Here is a 21,424-nt window from a genome sequence, read left to right as displayed (position 1 = left end):
CACGGTGAACCTAGAAGATGTGGTAGGCCTGTTTCACAAACTGAAGAGTAGTAAATCACCTGGACCGGATGGTATACACCCCAGAGTTCTGAAGGAACTAAAAAATGAAATTTCAGACCTATTAGTAAAAATTTGTAACTTATCATTAAAATCATCCATTGTACCTGAAGACTGGAGGATAGCAAATGTAACCCCAATATATAAAAAGGGCTCCAGGGGCGATCCGGGAAACTACAGACCGGTTAGCCTGACTTCAGTGCCAGGAAAAATAGTGGAAAGTGTTCTAAACATCAAAATCACAGAACATATAGAAAGACATGGTTTAATGGAACAAAGTCAGCATGGCTTTACCCAGGGCAAGTCTTGCCTCACAAATCTGCTTCACTTTTTTGAAGGAGTTAATAAACATGTGGATAAAGGTGAACCGGTAGATATAGTATACTTGGATTTTCAGAAGGCGTTTGACAAAGTTCCTCATGAGAGGCTTCTAGGAAAAGTAAAATGTCATGGGATAGGTGGCGATGTCCTTTCGTGGATTGCAAACTGGCTAAAAGACAGGAAAGAGAGAGTAGGATTAAATGGGCAATTTTCTCAGTGGAAGGGAGTGAACAGTGGAGTGCCTCAGGGATCTGTATTGGGACCTTTACTTTTCAATATATTTATAAATGATCTGGAAAGAAATACGACGAGTGAGATAATCAAATTTGCAGATGACACAAAATTGTTCAGAGTAGTTAAATCACAAGCGGATTGTGATAAATTGCAGGAAGACCTTGTGAGACTGGAAAATTGGGCATCCAAATGGCAGATGAAATTTAATGTGGATAAGTGCAAGGTGATGCATATAGGGAAAAATAACCCATGTTATAATTACACAATGTTGGGTTCCATATTAGGTGCTACAACCCAAGAAAGAGATCTATGTGTCATAGTGGATAACACATTGAAATCGTCGGTACAGTGTGCTGCGGCACTCAAAAAAGCAAACAGAATGTTGGGAATTATTAGAAAGGGAATGGTGAATAAAACGGAAAATGTCATAATGCCTCTGTATCGCTCCATGGTAAGACCGCACCTTGAATACTGTGTACAATTCTGGTCGCCGTATCTCAAAAAAGATATAATTGCGATGGAGAAGGTACAGAGAAGGGCTACCAAAATGATAAGGGGAATGGAACAACTCCCCTATGAGGAAAGACTAAAGAGGTTAGGACTTTTCAGCTTGGAGAAGAGACGACTGAGGGGGGATATGATAGAGGTGTTTAAAATCATGAGAGGTCTAGAACGGGTAGATGTGAATCGGTTATTTACTCTTTCGGATAGTAGAAAGACTAGGGGGCACTCCATGAAGTTAGCATGGGGCACATTTAAAACTAATCGGAGAAAGTTCTTTTTTACTCAACGCACAATTAAACTCTGGAATTTGTTGCCAGAGGATGTGGTTAGTGCAGTTAGTATAGCTGTGTTTAAAAAAGGATTGGATAAGTTCTTGGAGGAGAAGTCCATTACCTGCTATTAAGTTCACTTAGCGAATAGCCACTGCCATTAGCAATAGTTACATGGAATAGACTTAGTTTTTGGGCACTTGCCAGGTTCTTATGGCCTGGATTGGCCACTGTTGGAAACAGGATGCAAGGCTTGATGGACCCTTGGTCTGACCCAGTATGGCATGTTCTTATGTTCTTATGTTCTTATAGCTTCTATTAGAGATTACAAAAAACCCGAATGTGGAAAGTGCGAGCTTACATTATATACAATCTTATGATTACAAAATAAAAAGGATAAGTAAATGCAATCTTACACTATGTACTCTCTTATGAGGTGGAATACTGACTGGATAGAGGGCAGGGGGCTGGGGGGCGGGGGATAACGGGATATAGCGGGGAGTTAATGGCAGACTGCGTGAGAGAAAGGTGGGAGTTGGGCTAGGTTTGGTTCAAGTCGAGTTTGGTTTGAGTCGAGTAAATGCCATGCAGCCTCATCTACATGGCATTTACATGTGATCAATGCTATTAGCTTCACGCTGATCTGGATGCGCGTTTTGGACAGGCTAATCCCATTATTGTATGGGGAGTTACTGTAGCGAGTCCAAAACGCACGTCCAACCCCCGCAGCAAGCTGTGCACTAGGCTGATCGCACTATATTGCATTGGCCTGAAAGTGTTTGGCAGTGGAGAGTGTTTGGTTTGCTACGACTATGATTAGTGTGCATGAGAGTCTGGGGATGAATGAGAGGTATGAGAATGACTCTGTGTGTGTGTGTGTGTGTATGAAAGAGTATGCTTTACACCCCAAGTCTGTTGTCCTGTATGTTTGTCTTATTAGACTGTAAGCTCTGTTGAGCAGGGACTTTCTTTTTGTATGTTTGTACAGCGCTGTGTATGTCATGTGGCGCTATAGAAGTGTTAAGTAGTAGTAATAGTAGTTGAGCGAACATGCAAGTGTGTTAGTTTGTGTGCATGATGCTACTGGGGCACATGCCTACGCACCCCCCCTTCCCTGCAATCTCAGAGTGAGTGAAAATCAAAAGTTCCCAGGTATAGCCATGTGTTCTGTTTTTAGAGGTCATTTCCATTTTCTGCTGCTCTGTCCTCTATTGATACAAAACAGAAGGCCTTCGTGTCCTCAGTTTTTCTCTTGAGACACCTTAATTGAACTTGGATGGTTTGGTTAATATATGTGTTATTTAATGAATTCCATGTTTGTATCTGTTCTGTTGATATCCTATCAGTTCTGCTTTCTCACGACAGTACAGAAGTGAAAGCTAGCAGCTCAGGGTCCTGTCAGAGGCTTACACCCTAAAACAGGGTGGCCAACTCCGGTCCTCGAGAGCCACAAGCAGACCAGGTTTTCAGGATAGCCACTGTGAATATGCATGAGATAGATCTGCAAGCACTGCCTTCACTAGGTGCAAATCTATCTCATTTATATTCCATGTGGGTATCCTGAAAACCAGGCCTGTTTGTGGCTCTCGAGCTCCGGAGTTGGCCACCCCTGCACTAAAGAGTCGATTGTAAAAGCGTTGCTCGCACTAAAATGCCCATATGTGAGCACAGGTGGGCTGCGTGTGCGTAACATGGATTTTAAAAGCTGCGAATTATGCACATGTGTGCGCGCAAGGGGCGGAAAAGAGGCGGGGCTAACATAGGCGTAACTTCGTATTTTTAAACCGCAGGCCGCAGCGCATGGCAGCTTGTTAGCCCCACGTATGTTTACTGCTGCTCCTGATGAGAGTGAGTCTGCAGATCTCACATTTTAGGGCATTACAGGAAAGGGTGAGGAGTCCGTGCGGGGTGAAGAACCAGAGGGGTCTGGATGATCTCGAGATTGACTCGGTAAACTGCTGGACTAATTGGAAAAACTGGGAATGTCCCTCACGCGAGCAGGTTTTAAAAATCCGCTTACATAGGTGTGTAAAAGCCGACAAAATCCTATGGAAGATATGCGAAGTAGGTTTGCTCGAGTAACCGCTTAAAACCAGGTGCACACATACGGCCGGTAGGCATATTTTAAATCATACGCTCGCGCGTGCACACATCTTTTACGATTCCAGTGTACTTCTGCACGTGTGCCGATAGGCATGTGTATGGGTGCATGTGAGCGCGCTGTACAACAATAACGTTAAAACGCGCGCGCACACACCCATATATGCAGCCACATACCCAGGGATCTTATATCGGCCCTGCCGAGTATGTGCGCATGTTAGAAAATACGCCTAGCATGCTCCTAATTTTAAGCATTTACAGGAGCATCTGCTGATTGTGCATTTTCCTTAGGAATTGTCGGCTTTTACCCGCGCAGGTGAAGTCATTTTATAACATGCACGTGTGATGGAAGTGACCAGTTTAACCAGTTTATCCACCAGTTTGCCCAGTCTATGTCTAGGTCATCAAGATCCCTCCTGGTTCTTTAATTAATTAATTAATTAATTAATTTTTAACTTTTATATACCGACATTCCTATATAGAATACAAATCACACCGGTTTACAATGAAACATAACATCGCTTGTGAGCATTACATGGAACAAAAAAGAGAGGCAAAAAAGTAACTGGTATAAGGGGGCTTCAAACTTGCCCATTGAGAAACATAACATTATTCAATAAATAGTCAATAAACACTGAATCAGAACTTGATAAATACTTAATAAACACAAATTAATAACTTTCTGGACCAGAAAATAAATGTCAATTCCAATGGAAAAATGGTGTAGGCGAACATTCCAAGTTAACAAAGGATCTTAACTAGGAGTGCGAAACTAAAGACAGAGGTCATGAACTGAAGTCTAGGGCTCGGTTAAAAATTAGACACTAGGTGGGATCAGTGAAACCAGAAAAGAAGGAAGACCAAGTAAAGACATGGTAGAATGAATTGATCTGGCGAACATGAGAAAAGAAATATGAAACATTTGTCTTCATTCTGGGAATGCTAGTTTGAAGAGCCATGTTTTGAGTTTTTTTTTGAATGACACAGGACATGGATCTTGTCGAAGGTCCGGAGGGAGAGCATTCCATTACTGGGGACCTGCTGTAGATAGGGTTCGTTTCCTTAATGATGTTTTTGCTGGAGGGGCGTATAGAGTGCCTTGATATGCTCTTCTAATCGGTCTGACGGAAGTATGAGGTCGTAGTTGGATGGTAAGGTAAAAATGGGAGAGATTGTGTACGGCTTTGTGAATTATAGTAAGGACTTTAGAGAGAATTCTGTATTTGATAGGAAGCCAGTGGAGGTAATAGAGGATAGGAGAGATATGATCTCTTTTTTTTGTGTTCGTCAGAATCCTGGCAGCAGAGTTCTGCAGCATCTGTAGGGGTTTGATGATGTTTGCGGGAAGGCCGAGAAGCAAAGAATTGCAGTAGTTGATTTTTGAGAAGATGATGGATTGAAGTACCAAGCGGAAGTCATGAAAGTGAAGGAGGAGTTTCAGTTTTTTTAGGACTTGAAGTTTGAAAAAGCATTCCTTGGTGGTGTTATTAACAAATTTTTTAAGGTTTAGATGGTTAATCTGCACTCCCCCCAGTTTACCCAGATCTCTCACACAGTCCGTACTTGGCGTTAAATTGTTTTATTGAGATTTACACCTGATAAATAGCAGAAGTTGTTGCGGCCTCGATCGCCTCTCCCACGATTGGGGCCGGGGCCACTTACCTCCACACCGGTCCGCGGAGAGGAACGCCAGGGTCCCGGCCTGGTAGGCTGCATGGCTGCGGCGTCTCCACGTGGGCCGTCGCTAACTCTGCCCCCTTGCCCCGCGCGAGAACGGGGCATTTAAAGGTCCAGCACCTGGAAGTGCTGGACAGCCCCCTGGATGACGTCAGACGCCGGCAGAGTATATTAGGCCGGCGTCTGACTCAGGAACTTCGCCTTGCATCGAGGTCCCTCTCCTGAGAGTCTAGTTGCTGTCCAGTTCCTGTTTTCTGCTGATTTCCTGGTTATTGACTCTGGTTTGCTCCTGAAGCTCCCTGCTCGCCGCCTGCCTTGACCTTGGACCTGCTTCTTACTCGTCTGCTCCAGCTGTCCCTTCATCTGCTGACTTCCTGGTTCCTGACTCCGGTTTGCTCCTGACGCTCCCTGCTCGCCGCCTGCCTTGACCTTGGACCTGCTTCTTACTTCGTCTGTTCCAGCCTCGTAAGTCCCAGCAGCCCAGATCCCTATGGGCCCCTCCTGGGGGGATCCGGGGCTCTGGGTGAAGTCCTCTCAGTCCTGCCTGCCTGAGACCGCCTAAGTCCCAGCGGTCCAGATCCCTTCGGGCTCCTCCTGGGGGGGATCTAGGATCTCCAGGGTGAAGACGCCGCCAGGCCTTCAGCTTGATTCCGCCTCCCGGCCTGTCCGAAGGAATCCTCCTTTCACCAGGCCGGCCCAAGGGTCCACCACTTCTCCCAGGCGTAACAGAAGTAAATATGTGCAGGGAAGAGCCGTATGCACGCTGCGTTTGCAACTTTTGTGTGTATAGGTTGCCCTGCCCCTTCCGTCCCGTTTTTCCATGATGGAAGATATCCGTGCATCGGTACTGTGCACCTATGTGCAAAGTTTATAAAATCACTTTAGTGCAAATAAGCACTATATGCACGCAAATCTCTGAATTTTTGCGTGCACAGCGCTTTAAAAATTCACCTTAGGAGTCACGTGATGTGGTGAGTCGGGGAAGACGCGACTTCCACGGCTCCGAGCGCCCGCTGCCCATCTAACCGCATCTTACCTGTTTCACACGCTCAAATTCAGCGCCCATCGTGAGTTTGGCTCCGCTTATGTCCATAGTTAAATATATGCAGCGTTCCTCACCCGCGATGGCTGCGAAGAGCAGTAAAAAGGATAAGGACAGGACCTGCGGGATGGATGCTAAAATGGCGGCTGGCAGCGAAACCAGCGGAGATCAGCGGGAAACGGGGCTCACCCTAGCGGCGATTGAAGAGGTGGTCCGTGTCGCACTGGACGATAAGTTAGCGGGTATCCACTCTCAACTTACTGAAGTAAGTACCGCGATCGGAGAGCTTACCCCGCGTCTTGACCAGGCAGAAAGCCGGATCAGTTCCCTGGAAGATGACGTCACTGCTTATACCCAGACGGTGGAGAAGCATGGGAAAGCCATAGCAGACCTCACTGAGAAGCTGGATGATATTGAAAACCGGGCGCGGCGCTCCAATTTAAGATTTTTGGGGTTCCCCAAATCGATTGACGATAAAGACCTAGCGGGCCTACTTGAAACATGGCTGCCTACTGCCTTAGAGCTCCCGAATATGCAAGGGAAACTAATAGTGGAACGCGCTCACCGACTGGGAGCCAAACGGAACTCGGACACCCGACCCCGACTGGTAATAGCTAAAATGCTAAATTACGCCCAGAAAAGTGATATCTGGCAGGCATACCAGAGCCACTCTGATGTAAGCTATAATAATCACAAAATCAGGATTTTCCAGGATTACTCTGTGCAGGTTTCGGAACAGCTTCGTCGATTTTCGCCAGTCTGCACTCAATATTACAATACGCAAATAAAGTCCTCCTTGCAGTATCCAGCAACATTGAAGGTCTGGCACAAAGAGACCCAACACACATTTACAACACCGGAAGCAGCTCAAGCATATCTGGATGCTATACCGGGCTAAGAGGGAGCCACCATGTTACAAGCTTTGGAGCTGCTGGGGATTGTGCACATCGCTAATGGGAGATGGACTGAGTTCATTTGTTTGTGTTTATTATTCTCCCGAGGCTTTAGCTCCGTTTACTCTTGGACACACCATACCAGTTGTTTACATTGTGGTAATGGTGGCCCAGTCAGAGACGCCCCTCGCCATGCTTTTATGAAGGAGTGGAAAAGAAGAAAATGGAGCAGCGTTAGTAGGTTATCCCTGCGACATTCATCTATTCGATGATTCCACGTCCGGGAACCGCAGAGGGACACCTACCCAACTGGGCTTGTCTTGGCCTCCCGTAACCTCTATATACGGTACTTCACTTCTGTGAGCGTACTCCACGTAGCTGTAGGGCACGGCGCTCGAGCAGAGGACACGCGCCTCCATAACTCCTGAGAGGAGTTTTTTTTTCTCTTTAGACACTGAGGGAAGGGACTGGGGGAAGTAAGGAAAATGGTTACAGGGAAGGGGGGGGGGCGGAGGGTGGTGGGGAGGGGGGAACTGCGAGAGGATGGGGAATTTACTGAGGGAAGGGGGAATTTACCCCTAACATTGTTTTTTCAGTTTCAGCTCATGCAATGCTTGTATATATTGCGGTGCGGGTGTGTAATTGTTGATTATTGGTACTATATGCTGTGTGTATCCAGGGTGACAGGGAGGGGAGGGCTGGCTGGGGGCCCTTCCTCCATATATGGAATTATCTCTGACTGTTTCTATGATATCTTACTCTTGATGGGAAATGGCTAAACTCATATCCTGGAATGTCAATGGCCTGGGTTCCCCGGTGAAGCGGAAGAAGGTATTATCACATCTTAAACGTTTGCGGGCTGACGTGGCGTGCATTCAGGAAACACACCTTACGGATCCTGAAAACCATAAATTACGCCGGGAATGGGTGGGCTCTTGTGTGCACGCCGCGGCGGTACAGCGGAAAGCGGGAGTAGCAATTCTGATACATAAAAATGCTAACATACAGGTCACTAAAACTATACCAGACCCAGGGGGACGTTACATTATTCTTATTGGCGTGTGGAATCAACAACCTGTTACCATTTGCAACACTTATGCACCTAATGAATATAGTCATGAGTTCTTTGTGCAGCTGAGTAATCTGCTTCATGCCCACACCCAGGGGACCCTCTATTTGGTGGGGGACTTTAATTGTGTTCATGACACACTGCTAGATAAACAACCCCCTCAGACTCAAACTATGGGGCGGAAAAAGAAGGGGATAGAGTTCCTGTGTCATCAGCTGGGTCTCTTGGATGTTTGGCGCACGCTCCATCCAACCGAAAAGGATTACACTCACATATCGCGCTCGCATGGTTCGTTGTCACGTATTGATTACATATTATTACCCCACGACCACTTCTTTGAAGTTGCGTCGGCAGACATAGAGACCCAAGCTATTTCTGATCACGCCCCAATTTCCATTCTGTTACATACTCACCTGTCAGCTCATAAGGATCGGCTATGGAGATTCCCTGGATACCTCAAAGATGATGCCCACTTCCAATCCTTCTTAAGAGGGAAATGGAAAGACTATGTCGCTAACAATCAACAGCATATTGATACCACATCTTTTCTGGGACACGGGAAAAGTGGTAATGCGGGGGGAAATCATCGCATATACCCATTTCCGTAACAAACAGCTGACTAAAGGGATCCTTCATTTGGAGGGCTTACTTAAACAGGCGAAGGAAGCTATGATTAAACAGAACTCCGAACACAATAGGAAAGATTTTACAGTATCTTAGGACGGCTAAATACACTTCTAGGTACTAGAGCCCAACTATATTTGCAAAAGGGGCAACAAAACTTATTCCGGTTTGGGAATAAACCCAGCCGCCTACTCACCAATTTGACAAAAGCCCACCGATTAAAAACTCATATCCCTAGCTTGAAATCTACCACGGGGGAGTTGGCAACTAAAGCCCGGGATATTAACGAAATCTTCCGTCAATTTTTTACTACACTTTATACAGCTGAGTTGCCAGACAACACTGGGGCAGAGGAAGCCTTTTTTCAAAATCTGGCCCTCCCTACGCTTACAGCCTCTCAACTCACCTTTCTGAACCAACCTATCCAGCCTTATGAAATAACACAAGTTATAACCGCTGCTCAATCTGGAAAATCCCCTGGCCCAGACGGTCTCCCCTACGACTTTTACAAAATATTGCTCTCGCAGGTTAGTACACCCCTGCTGGAATATTACAAAACTGGGCTTGGACGGACTCATTATCCAGCTTCCTTTAACGAAGCCTTTATTACGGTTCTCCCTAAGCCGGGTAAAGACCCATTGCACCCCTCGTCCTACCGTCCCATAACTTTATTGAATTGTGATTTAAAAATCCTGGCGAAAGTATTAGCCGTCCGATTGAATGTATTTCTGCCAACCTTAATCTCTCCCCACCAGGCGGGCTTTGTCAGAGGGCGGAAACCCAACGCAAATATTATTAAACTGCTCACTGCCATGAACATATGTCAACAACAGGATATACCAGCTTTGGTCGTGAGTCTTGATGCGGAAAAGGCTTTCGACAGGGTAGCATGGTCCTACCTATTTAATGTCTTACAGAGATTTGGCTTACGGGGCGATTTCCTGAGCTATCTTCTCCTGTTATATGACAATCCCACTTCGCGCATATTGGCCAATGGTTGTATCTCTGGTGTCATTCCAATTCAGAGGGGGGTCCGACAGGGATGCCCCCTTTCCCCTTTACTGTACATTCTCTCATTGGATCCCTTATTGCGGACTATAGCGGCATGCGGGGAGGTGAAGGGATTTGGAGGTCCAGTCCAAATTTTTAAAATAGCTGCTTTCGCAGACGATTTATTAGTCTTTCTTACGTGACCCCTACACTTGCTTCCACAAGTACTGAATATCTTGACCCAATTTGGTACCTTCGCAGGCCTTAAGATTAATAATGGGAAATCCGAGGCAATAGATGTAACGGGAACTTTTGTGCCACCTGGCCGGGAACGTTCCCATTTCGCTGGGTGAAGGAAAATCTAACATATTTAGGTATAAAAGTCCCGGTGCGGACGGACAACCTTTACAAGGTGAATATCCAGCCTCTTATGCTTCACACAGAAACTTCTTTGCGAAACTGGACCTCCCTCCCATTATCTCTGATGGGCCGTATCCAACTTTTTAAGATGGTCCTGGTGCCTAAATGGCTATACATTCTACAGTTGGTACCCCTTTGGATCACAAAAAGGGACCATCACAGATTACAGAGGGCCCTGCGATTGTACCTGTGGCGTGGTAAAAAAGCCCGTATTCCTCTAGAGGCACTCATGACTCAGCCAAAAGGGGGAGGTCTTGGATGTCCAAACCTACTTATGTACAACCTAGCGTGTTGTCTACGATATGTTAAAGATTGGCTTCTCGCTACGTCAACATTAGTCCCAAGCCCATGTCTTTTAGAGTGGTATGGAGTGCGATCCCTTAATCCTTTGCTGCAGCTAGAAAGCCAGATGTTGCCTCACCATATTAGGTACCAGCCTCTTTTGTACGTCTGCAGGAAAGCCTGGCTTCTGTTATGCAAGCTACACCAAGTACCGGGCCGTTTAACCTCCCTTCTTTCTATCACAGGCCATGATTTATTCCCTCCAGGGAAAGGCAAAGGGACCTTCTCTCGCTGGAATCAAATGGGGCTCAGTTTCCTTTCCGATTTGTATGACAGAGTGTCTGGGACTCTACTTACCTTTGCCACCCTTAAACAGAAATTTGCACTTCCGGACTCGGATCAGTATGCATACATACAGATAGTATATTTCTTACGGACTACACGATCTCGCATAGTAGACTCTCCCGCTGTTCATAATATCAGTGACCTGGTGTATAAGGGAAAAAATACAAAAGCTTCCATATCCTATTATTACAAAGAGGTAGTGCGTTTGGTACCCCTACAGAGCTTGGATCTCTTATATACCAAATCGATGGAATGGCCTTTATTTTCATTAACTCAGGCTGAATTTCAGAAATGTTTTGAAGAAATACCACTTGTATCTGAAAATGTACTAATGCGTGAGACTCATTACAAATTTCTCTGGCAGAGCCACATCACACCCCTTCGAGCCAAGCAAATGAAAATTACGCAGTCCTCCTGCTGCCCTAAGTGCAAGGAGGAGGACAGTAGTTATCCCCACTGTTTTTGGGATTGCCCGCATATCACTCGTTTTTGGAGGCAGATATGCAGAGCATGTATGAGTTTTATACATACAAAGTTGCCGCTTGTCCCCAATCTATGGCTTTTTGGTTTGGATACTCCTCCCTACTTGTCCCTCACCCCGGAAGTTGAACTCTTTATTAAGAAAGCGGGACTAGTGGGGAAACAGGTAATATTGGCACAATGGCTCAATTCTCAACCTCCCAGCTATGATCAATGGTTTCACAAAATGATGTGGCTCTGCTCTATGGAACATGCCATTGCTAAAGAAACTATGCCACAGAAATTTGTTAAAGCATCAAGCGTATGGGCAGCTTTCACATCTTATCTCGCTCCACATGTCGGACCCTACCGAGACCCATGGAGCCTGGACCGGAGCCCTGGCCAAGATAATTATGCATCAAAGGACACAGAGACTGATCACCAGGATTCATAGAATAACACACCGGAGGGGAGGCGCGCAGCTTGCTCTTAATACTGCATGCCTGGACATCTCAAATAAGGATTGCATGAGCGGGGAGGGATGGGGGTGTTTACAATAGTGAATGTTACCTGAAGTTGTACTGTTAATTGGTTGAAAAATGAATAAATACAGATTCAAAAAAAAATTCACCTTAAAGTGAGTCAAACAACTTCAAAATCAAAAAAACATAAAACAGATAACTTCTTCAGCTAAAGATAGCCAGATAAGTTTTCCAGGGTATTCAGTGGCATAAGCGTCTCGCTGAATGTAAACGATTAAAAGTAGTTCAGATAAAGTAGCCAGATAACTTTAACCTTATGTGGCTATATTAAAAAATATAGTTACCTGAACAAAAACTTTTCACTGCTCCCATCCCCACCTATCACCGGCTAAATTTTATATGGGTATCCTTTTACCTTATGTGGGCGTTCCAGGGGCAGGGCTTAATTTCAGCTAAGCAGCTAAAACTTATGTGAGTAATTCTGAGCAGATAGAACATTGCTCTAAAGTTGCCCAGGTAACTTTAAATGAGTATATTAAGAGGTTCGCCTACCCGGGTAACTTCCCACTGAATTTCTTGCCTGAAGTTACCCAGCTAAATTCTCGCTCCCCATGCTATTGAATGTGGAGCTCATAGTCCAATTTTGATGCACCGAATGTGTGAACAAAGGTGGTACCGATTCGTCCTCAATTTCGATTCCTGTTCATGCCTCTGATCAGTCCAGACAACTGGGTTTTGCATCCCTACCAGCAGATGGAGGCAGAAAACAGCGCTGCTACATAACCAAGTGCCACCTACAGTCCCTCGGAATTTCTCTGTTTCCAGCAGATGGCAGAGGTGCAAACCTGAGGTCTGGAAGATAGTTTAAAAAAATGGTAAAGAGAACTTTGTAGGAGAGGTGCTCCCTGAGGTGCTAGGTTCCTTCGTGAGCCATCCCTTCGGTAGAAAAACATTGAGAAGCACCGTGCGAGCAGCAGTGGGCAGGGTGAGAGGAATTGCTTCAGGAGCCCAAGGCAGGTCCGAGGGGGGTGACTGGTGCTGGTGGCAGGGCTTTTCATTAGGCTCAGGTGGTGCAGGGAGTAGAAGTCGGTGCACACATGCACAGCTAGTCGTGGCACCAGCAGAGGAGCGCAGGAGAGTCTGCAAGGCCTGCAGCAAGAGAAGCGGTCATCTCAATTTGGCCGCGATCTGCTCCGATTATGCCTCCGGGAGAGAGATTCCTCCGCAGGGCCCGTTGGCACCAGAACAATCACCTGGTCAGCAGGGCCAGTCCGCGAGGCTCCTGGGGGGGTGGGGGCTAAGGCAGCAGCACCCATTTTAGACCTGTATGACAGAAAGCAGGCAGCAGGAAGGGAGCTCAGAGATTCCCCGTCTCCGATGGTCCAGACTTCTGGGGAGGACGGAGGATGCGGGAGAGCCCGTTGAAGATGTGGTGGAGGAAGGGTCAGATGACTTTGAAAACTTCTCCACAGACTTTGTGCTGCTTCGCCACAAGGCTTACTTGGCTAAGAAGGAAGCAGGAAGAAAGTGGCCTCTGGTCCAGGAGTCTCAGCAGCCCTTGAAAAGGGCTAAGGTGGCGCCGCAAGAAAGGTTGGGGGGGGGGCCTTCTCTGCCAGCTGGGACTTGGCTACCATTCCGAGAATGATGACATGACCTCCATGGATTCGGTCAGTGAGGATGAGCCTCATGAGGATCTTGGTGAGAATCCTATGATAATTCCAGGGACAGCCCCATTAATGCCTAACTGGATCCAAACAAGTATGTGTCTGAGCCGGAGGGGGTATCGGTCATGGCGGGAGATGATCCTAGGGTTGTCGGATAATGAAGGAGTAGACCCAGTCCTGGATGGGCTGTAGGGACTTCTGAAAACCTTTCCTTTTCCTAAAAAAGTGAAAAAGCTGATGAATTTTCCTGCAGTGGGCCTCAAGGTAAGCAGGGCAATGGCGAAGTTATATCCCTTGATGGAAGAAACCTTGGAACTTTTGATGTTACCTAAGGTGGATGCTGCAGTGTCAGCGGTGACCATTCCTTTTGCAGGATTGGCTGCATTGAGACCAGGACCGAAAGCTTGAGATTCAGTTAAAAAGGATGTTTGAAGTCTTGGCTTTGAGCCTGCGGGCGACAATCTATGCTAGCCTCATGCAAAGGGCCTGTTTGTGCTAGGTGCAGAAAGTACCTTGTCCTGTCAACCGTTTCCAAGCAGGAGGCCCAGTTGGAAGCCAGGGTGGCTTATGTAGTGGACGCATTGTATGACTTAGTGCAGACGTCCTCCAGGAACATGGTCTCAGTGGTGGCATCACGGAGGCTTCTGTGGTTATGTAATTTGTCTGTGAATGGTTGGTCCAAGTTGCAACTGTGCAATCTTCCTTTCAAAGGAAAACTCGATCGTGGAAGATTTGGAACAGCTCATGAAGCATCTGGGGGAGTCAAAGGGGAATATGCTACTGGAGGATAAGAAGAGTGGCAAGAAGACTTTTCCTTCCCGTTTCTGTTTCAGTGACATGAGGAGATTTCGCTCCGGAAAGGGTACTTTGACTTCGCTGCAGAAGCAGGGCCCAGGAAGGCAGCAGTCCTTTTGTGGCACCTGTAGACCCTCCCAAGATAATGTTGGTCAGGGGGCCAGAGGAGGAAAGTCCTTACAATGAGGTCAGGCTGGGCCACTCTTCCTTAGAAGCCATCAGGGGGAGACTGTCCCTCTTTTACAAGGAGTGAGCCAAGATCACATCGGATCAATGGGTCCTAGAGGTGATAAGAGAAGGCTACACTTTAGAATTTTCTCGTCCAATCAGAGAAGCATTCTTAGTGTTTCATTGCATGTCCCATTGTGAAAAATGAGAGGTGGTTCGAGATACATTGCAGTGCCTGAGACGCCCAGAAGCCATTGTTCCTGTATCGTTGAAGGAACAAGGTCGAGGGAGGTACTCAATTTCCTTCATGGTTCCTAAGAAAGAGAGCACCTTTTGCCCCTTTCTGGCTCTTCAGAAGGTCAATGCGACACTGCAGGTTCCACATTTTCGTATTAAGACGTTGTGAACAGTAATAGCAGCTGTCCGCCAAGGGGAGTTTCTGGCATTGTTGGATCTAACATCCCCATACGTTCAAGCGTCGTTGGATCTCCACATCCCCATACATTCAGAGCATCAGCAGTTTCTGCGGTTCATGGTGCTAGGTCAACATTTTCAATTTTGAGCCCTTCCATTTGGATTGGTGACAGCGGCGTGGACATTCATAAAGGTAAAGGTGTGATAGCTGCAGCACTGAAAAGGGAATGGATTCTAGTTCACCCTTACTTGAACGATTGGCTCATTCATGCGAAGTCGTAGGTGGAGTGTCATCGGTCAGTTCAGTGGGTGTTGGAGATGTTACAGACTCTTGGAATAGTAGTCAACCTAGCCAAGAGTCACTTGGTACCTTCCCAGTCATTGCAGTATCTGGGGGTGAAGTTCGATACCCGCATTGGCAAGGTGTTCCTTACGTTGAAGAGGGTGGCGAAGTTACGGTCTCAGGTGCTTCATTTGCTACGGCTCTCGGTACCCAGGGCCTGGGATTATTTGCAGATCCTGGGTTCTATGGCGTCTACGCTAGATTTAGTTCTGTGGATGTTTGCTCACATGTGGCTTCTGCAGAGGGCGTTTTTGTCCTGTTGGAATCTTCTGTCAAAGGACTTTCATCTTCCCTTACTAGTTCGGGAGGGGGTGGGGCCCAGATCCAGTCTCCCCTGGTGGCTGGCTCATTCAATTTGGAGAGAGGGGTGGATCTAAAGACTCCGGACTGGGTGGTAGTGACCAAGGATACCAGTCTCAAAGGCTGGGGAGCTGTCTGTCAAGGACGGACGGCTCAAGGTCTGTGGTCAGCCATGGAAGCATCCTGGTCTGTAAATCATTTGGAAACAAGGGCTGTTTGCAGGGCCTTGCTTTCTTTCCTTCCTTCCGATAGTCTGAATCAAGACAGTGAGGGTTTTGTCAGACAATGTGATGACGATAGCATATATCAGTCATCAGGATGGGATTAAGAGTCACCTAGTAGCTCTGGAGGCCCAAGAGCTGTTTCTGTAGGCGGAACAGCATCTGGCAGGTATAGTAGAGTCCTATATGGCCTGAGTAGATAATGTGCAGTGGACTTTCTCAGCAGACAACAGTTGGACCTGGGAGAATGGGAGTTGTCTGCAGAGGCCTTCGACCTCATTCAAGACAGGTGGGGCAGTACCCAGCTGGATCTGATGGATTCGGAAGCCAATACCAAGGTGACTCGGTTCTTCAGTAGCAGGAAAGAGTTAGGAGCAGAGGGGATTGATGCACTGGGCCATTCTTGGCCAGCAGAGATCCTGTTATAGGTGTTTTCCTGTGACCCCCATAGGTCGAGTGTTGCGCCGTATATAGCACCACCCTGGATGAGTGATTCTGGTAGCACCAGAGTGGCCACGCCATCCGTGGTTCACGGATCTGGTTCAACTCGCAGAAGAAGGGCCCCTCATATTGACTCATCTGCAAGGGTTGCTTCAGCAAGGGCCCACCTTTTTGGATTGGGCGGATCACTATTGTCTCACAGCTTGGCGTTTGAGAGGAGGAGATTAAGACTGAAAGGGTGTTTGGAGCTGGTTATTGCTATTTTGCTTCAAGCCAGGAGTCCTTCCACTTCTCTGGCATATGTTTGGGAGTGGAGAGTGTTTGAATTTTGGTGTTTGGAAGAAGGTCTGGAGCTGTTGCAGGTCAACATTCCACAGATCTTGGCCTTTCTCACAGCAGGGCCTAGCAAAGGGACAGGCCTATAATTTGCTCAGGGTGCAGGTGGCAGCCTTGGGTTGTCTCAAAGGTAAGGTACATGGACAGCCGGTGGCCTCTTATCCGGATGTCGTGCATTTTCTCAAAGAGGCGAAGCATTTAAGGCCTCCTTTTCATAGAATGTGTCCATCATGGAGCCTTAATTTGGTCCTGCGAGTGCTAAGTGGACGCTCTTTTGAGCCTTTGTGGCGGGCGTCTTTACATAAGAACCTAAGAACATGCCATATTGGGTCAGACCAAGGGTCCATCAAGCCCAGAAGCCTGTTTCCAATAGTGACCAATCCAAGTCACAAGTACCTGGCAACATTTTACCCTGAACGCTGTTTTCCTGGTAGCGATTTGTTCAGCCAGGTGGATTTTGGAGCTTTAGGTGTTGCCCTGTAGAGATCCTTTCTTGTGGATTATGGATGATGGGGTGTCGTTGCGTACGGTGCTTTCATTTTTGATGAAAGTTGTCTACTCATTTCATCTCAGTCAGATGATGGAGCTTCCAATGTTTTGGGATTTGTCGTCGGAAATGGATCATGTAAGGGAGCTTCACTTATTGGATGTGTGTCGGACTCTGTTGCGATATCTCAAGGTCACTAACAGTTTTCAGCGTTTGATCATCTGTTTGCATTGTTCTGTGGCACAAAGCTACAATTACTAGATGGTTGAAGGAAATTATTTTTTTGGCCTATCTTTGTAAAGGTTGGGCAGTACCAGAGGGGTTGTGTACGCATTCTACCAGGGCGCAAGAAGCCTCCTGGGTGGAGTGTCAATTGGTGTCGCTGCAGGAAATCTTTAAGGCAGCGACATACTTTTACCAAACATTACCAAGTGGATGTTCGGGCGCTGTAGGAGGCAGTGTTTGGGGAGAGTCTTTCGAGTTCCTGCCCAGTGTAGGGGAGCTTGGGTCCATCCCACTTGTCTTGACTGATCTGGCTATGAACAGGAAAGGGAAATTGGTTCTTACCTGCTAATTTTCGTTCCTGGAATACCACAGATCAGTCCAGAAACCCGTCCCCTTGGTTTTGAAAAACCGTTATTGCTGTGATAAGTCCTGTATTAACCCTATAGGACTGAGGGGTTTGATTCTTTTGTTCGTTGTGATGGTCCAGTTCAGGGGGCCTCCAACACTGGGTTCTCTGTTCGCACTAGGTGAGGAAGTTTGATTTGGGTTGAGATTTTGTTCTTCTTTGGCTTGGGTTCAGGTCAGTACTGAGGGACTGCAGCTGGCACTCTCAGTTATGTAGCAGCGCCTCAAAAGTTGTTTATTCTCTGCCTCTATCTGCAGGTAGGGATGCAGAACCCACTTATCTGGACTGATCTGTGGTATTCAAGGAACAAAAATTAGCAGGTAAGAACCAATTTTCCTATAACAGCTTTTGGTGAAGCGCTCTGATCTGGAGATCCATACTTAGGGAAGCATGTATAATAAACCCCAGACTCTGCACACGAGGTCCGGGGGAATAAGAAACTCCCTCAGTTACAGAGGACAATCCATAGGATCTCTATTTGATCAGAATATAGCTTGAGCATGGCTGTATAATTGTATACAGATGTAAAGATGCGGAGGATCCTGAGGATTTCCACTGATATCCGCCCTTTCCTTGCAATGAACACCATTTACCATTTCCCTTTGATCTCCTTCATTCAGCCATGGAGCAGGGAATGGAGGTGAATCGATAGGAGCGGGGGAACCCTGAGACCCGTGCTCTGGCAGCAAGGTAGTGATGTCAGGCAGAAGTTGTGCTGCCATCAGGAAATGACAGTGCCGGGGGGGAGGGTCTACCATGGGTCAGAACCCCCAAAAGTGTGGGGCACAGAGAAATTGCCCACTTTGTCCTCCCCTTAAGGAGGTCAGCTTCTAACCCAGTATTTTACCTTAGCATCATTTTTCTATCCCCCTAGGCACCGCAGGAAACCAGGGTGTTGGCTGTAAGTTACTGTTAAGCATTTTGAAATCTTTTTTTTTTTTTTTTTTGCAAAAGATGATGTCAAATTGTATAGCTGTCAGTGTCTGCTGTAAAGCTTTCTCTATGCTTATGGCCAGGGACACAAGAACACTTAGACTCAGTAAAAGTATAATGTATTTTTATTAATCAATATAAGTGTTCTCGGGAGATGCTGATGTCAAATGCATGATTAGATAATCCCTAACTATCCCTGATTGGCTTCCCAGGATGTGTAGCCCATTTCCCATGGCTCTCTTTGTTCTGTTAAACTGTTACTGGACAAGGCAATCAACACGTCTGTAACTGTGTGGATTACAAACTCCTGAGAATGGTGCCTGAAGCTCCCCTGTGGTGACTCTATGAATAGACATCACCTGTCTGGTGCCTCCACAGATATCCAGGGACATTCTGTAAGTCACTCAGAGTCCATTCAGCCCAGGCAGGCCAAAGACACGCAGAGGCTTCTGGGGATTTCCTTCTCCATGTTGGTTTTCTGTTCAGGCATACTTCTCACTGCCAGTTCTGTGGAGAGCATAAAAGAGACCTGGAGCCCGTATCCCAGTGCATCACAGTATGGGGATTTCTGGTACAGAGAAGGTAGAAAAATGGTGCTGTTTGGCCAAAAGGTCTTTTTCGTAAACTGAGGGAGGGTGGCAGCTCTAAGGCATGTGTCCGACTAACGGGCATTGTGTGGAATAGATATGGGCAGTTTTCTCAGAAGTACAGCGCAGCCATTTTCCTTTCAGAAATCGGCCACCAAAGCACACATATGCTAAAACTTGCCCGCAGATCGCGCGCCTGCCATTCGCGTGTTCGGCCGAGCGGGGATAAAATGGCACCCGTACATTAGGAGAACGAATGCACGGGCCCTGGGGGTGCCTTGAGGCCTAGGCGGAGGAGAGCAGTTTCCAACTTGAGCCATGTTTTTTCGTCGCAGCGGATGGCGTTACCTCTTCCTGAATAACCAGCCCATTCTTTTCCTCCCCTGCAGGTGCAGTGTTAGATGAGGATACCGGGAGAGTGCTGGTCGTCCAAGACAGAAACAGAGTAAGTTTATCACGGGGCTCATCTTACCTCCTTACAATATTCGTTAGCCATTAGGAAAATTAATAAAGCCCAAACAATAAGGTGAAAAGCATTCAAACCTGGTATAATGTTCAAGCCCCACTGCAGCCTGAATATTTCTGAAGAGCAGCACTGCAACTGGATTTTCTGCCTTGCCGTTTAGCGTTCGCTGTTTTTTGTTTCACAGTTCATAAATGAGAAACAGAGCTGGTGTGGTGCATTTACTTCGATCTGGCAGCTGTCCTACAGCTATAAAAGACGGCTTAACAAAAGAGCCATTATCTCACAGTCAGCACCCGGTCCATTTCTGTGGCACTCGTAATGCATCCTTCATTCCCACTGTAACAGAAAACATAGACAAAGTGATGCTCCCAGCTACTCCTCTCTGCCTTACTCTTGGGACAATACGAAAGGACGATTGAGAGATCGGGTGGAAGGCCCTAGGGGGCAGCTGGTGTTGAGTTGCATTTGGGAAGTTTCTATGCACATCGTCTGCAAGAGGACCAATCACAACTGGGCAGACTGGATGGGCCATTTTGGTCTTTGCCATCATTTAGCAAATGTTGCTTACCTGTAACAGGTGTTCTCACAGGACAGCTTGATGTTATTTATTTATTTATTTATTTATTTAAGGGTTTTTATATACCGCGGCTCATTAGCAAACATCACCTCGGTTTACAATGAACATTAAATTAGCAAGAAGCTTTACAATCCAAAATAATTATATAATGATACATGTCTGATCAACATTAAAACTATAAATAATTAAAATAAACTAAATAATTAAAATAAACTAAATTCAGCAGGGGCGCATGGGGCCGGAGGATCAAGAGTAATAGTACAATATTAACAGTACAAATATTTACAATTTGGGAATATAGAACAAAAGCAGATGTAGTTTTCTTGAAGGTCAGAATTAATTGACAGATAATTACAATAATAAGAAAATTGCAAGTATATAGGTCACAAAAGGTGTGCTTAGCGATATTGAATAATAACTGATTGGTATGAATAGATATTATTATATAAATGTTATATTAAATATAATAATCTGAAAGGAAGTGTTCACAAATTGTAGGCTTGTTTAAACAGCCATGTTTTTAGGTTCTGTTTAAATTTCTTGTGGCAGGGTTCCTGGCGCAGATCTGTGGGTATTTTATTCCACAGGTTGATTCCAGCTATCGAGAATGTTCGTTCTCTCGTTGAGACATATTTTATTTGTTTAAGCGTTAGAGTAGCTAGTTTAGCCTGGTGCATTTTTCTAATTGGTTTGTTTGATGTATGGAATGTAAAAAATTCAGCGAACCAATGCATATCTTGGTTATTTAATGACTTATGTATAAGGGTGAGAAAAGAAAATTATTCCTTACCTGCTAATTTTCGTTCCTGTAGTACCATGGATCAGTCCAGACGGTGGGTTATGTCCCCCGTCCAGCAGATGGAGTCAGAACAGACTTCGAGGAACGTCACCCTATAGGCGAACACACCCTCTGCAGGAGCTCAGTATAAGTATATCAAAGCTCGAATAAAACAGAGTACAGTCTGTTTTAAGTTTATTTAACCATGAACACAAACGAAAGAAGTAACATGAACTGCTAACTCTTGGCAAAAAGCCAACTTGTAGGGAGCTGTGAATGTAGCATGAAACACGGAAACATAAAATAGTCAGCCAAAGAGAGAGAACCCGAATGGTGGGCGTCTGGACTGATCCATGGTACTACAGGAACGAAAATTAGCAGGTAAGGAATAATTTTCTTTTCCCTGTACGTACCAGGATCAGTCCAGACGGTGGGATGTACCCAAGCTTCCCTAAATCGGGTGGGACCCTGAGAGTCCTGCTCGGAGAACCTGGTCGCCAAAGTGTCCCGAGGCT

At 46.3% G+C, this 21,424-nt stretch overlaps 1 protein-coding gene across 3 annotated transcripts in view; it reads left to right on the top strand.

Moving 5' to 3' along the window:
* Positions 1-21,424, top strand: part of LOC115083635 (nucleoside diphosphate-linked moiety X motif 6-like) — a 157,611-nt gene that overhangs the window by 95,897 nt on the left and 40,290 nt on the right. For 2 of the 3 annotated variants that reach the window (XM_029587680.1, XM_029587609.1), the window contains exon 3: positions 19,478-19,533. The exons of the other annotated variant lie outside the window; for it this stretch is intronic. In XM_029587680.1, coding sequence (XP_029443540.1) covers positions 19,478-19,533 — 56 coding nt within the window. The remainder of the gene's footprint in view (positions 1-19,477; positions 19,534-21,424) is intronic. 3 annotated transcript variants of the gene reach the window in all.

This window comes from Rhinatrema bivittatum, chromosome 1, assembly GCF_901001135.1.
Source record: "Rhinatrema bivittatum chromosome 1, aRhiBiv1.1, whole genome shotgun sequence".
NCBI classification, from domain to species: Eukaryota; Metazoa; Chordata; class Amphibia; order Gymnophiona; family Rhinatrematidae; genus Rhinatrema; species Rhinatrema bivittatum.
The sequence above is the reverse complement of the archived record's forward strand: the minus strand, read 5'-3'. Positions and strand labels throughout refer to the sequence as shown.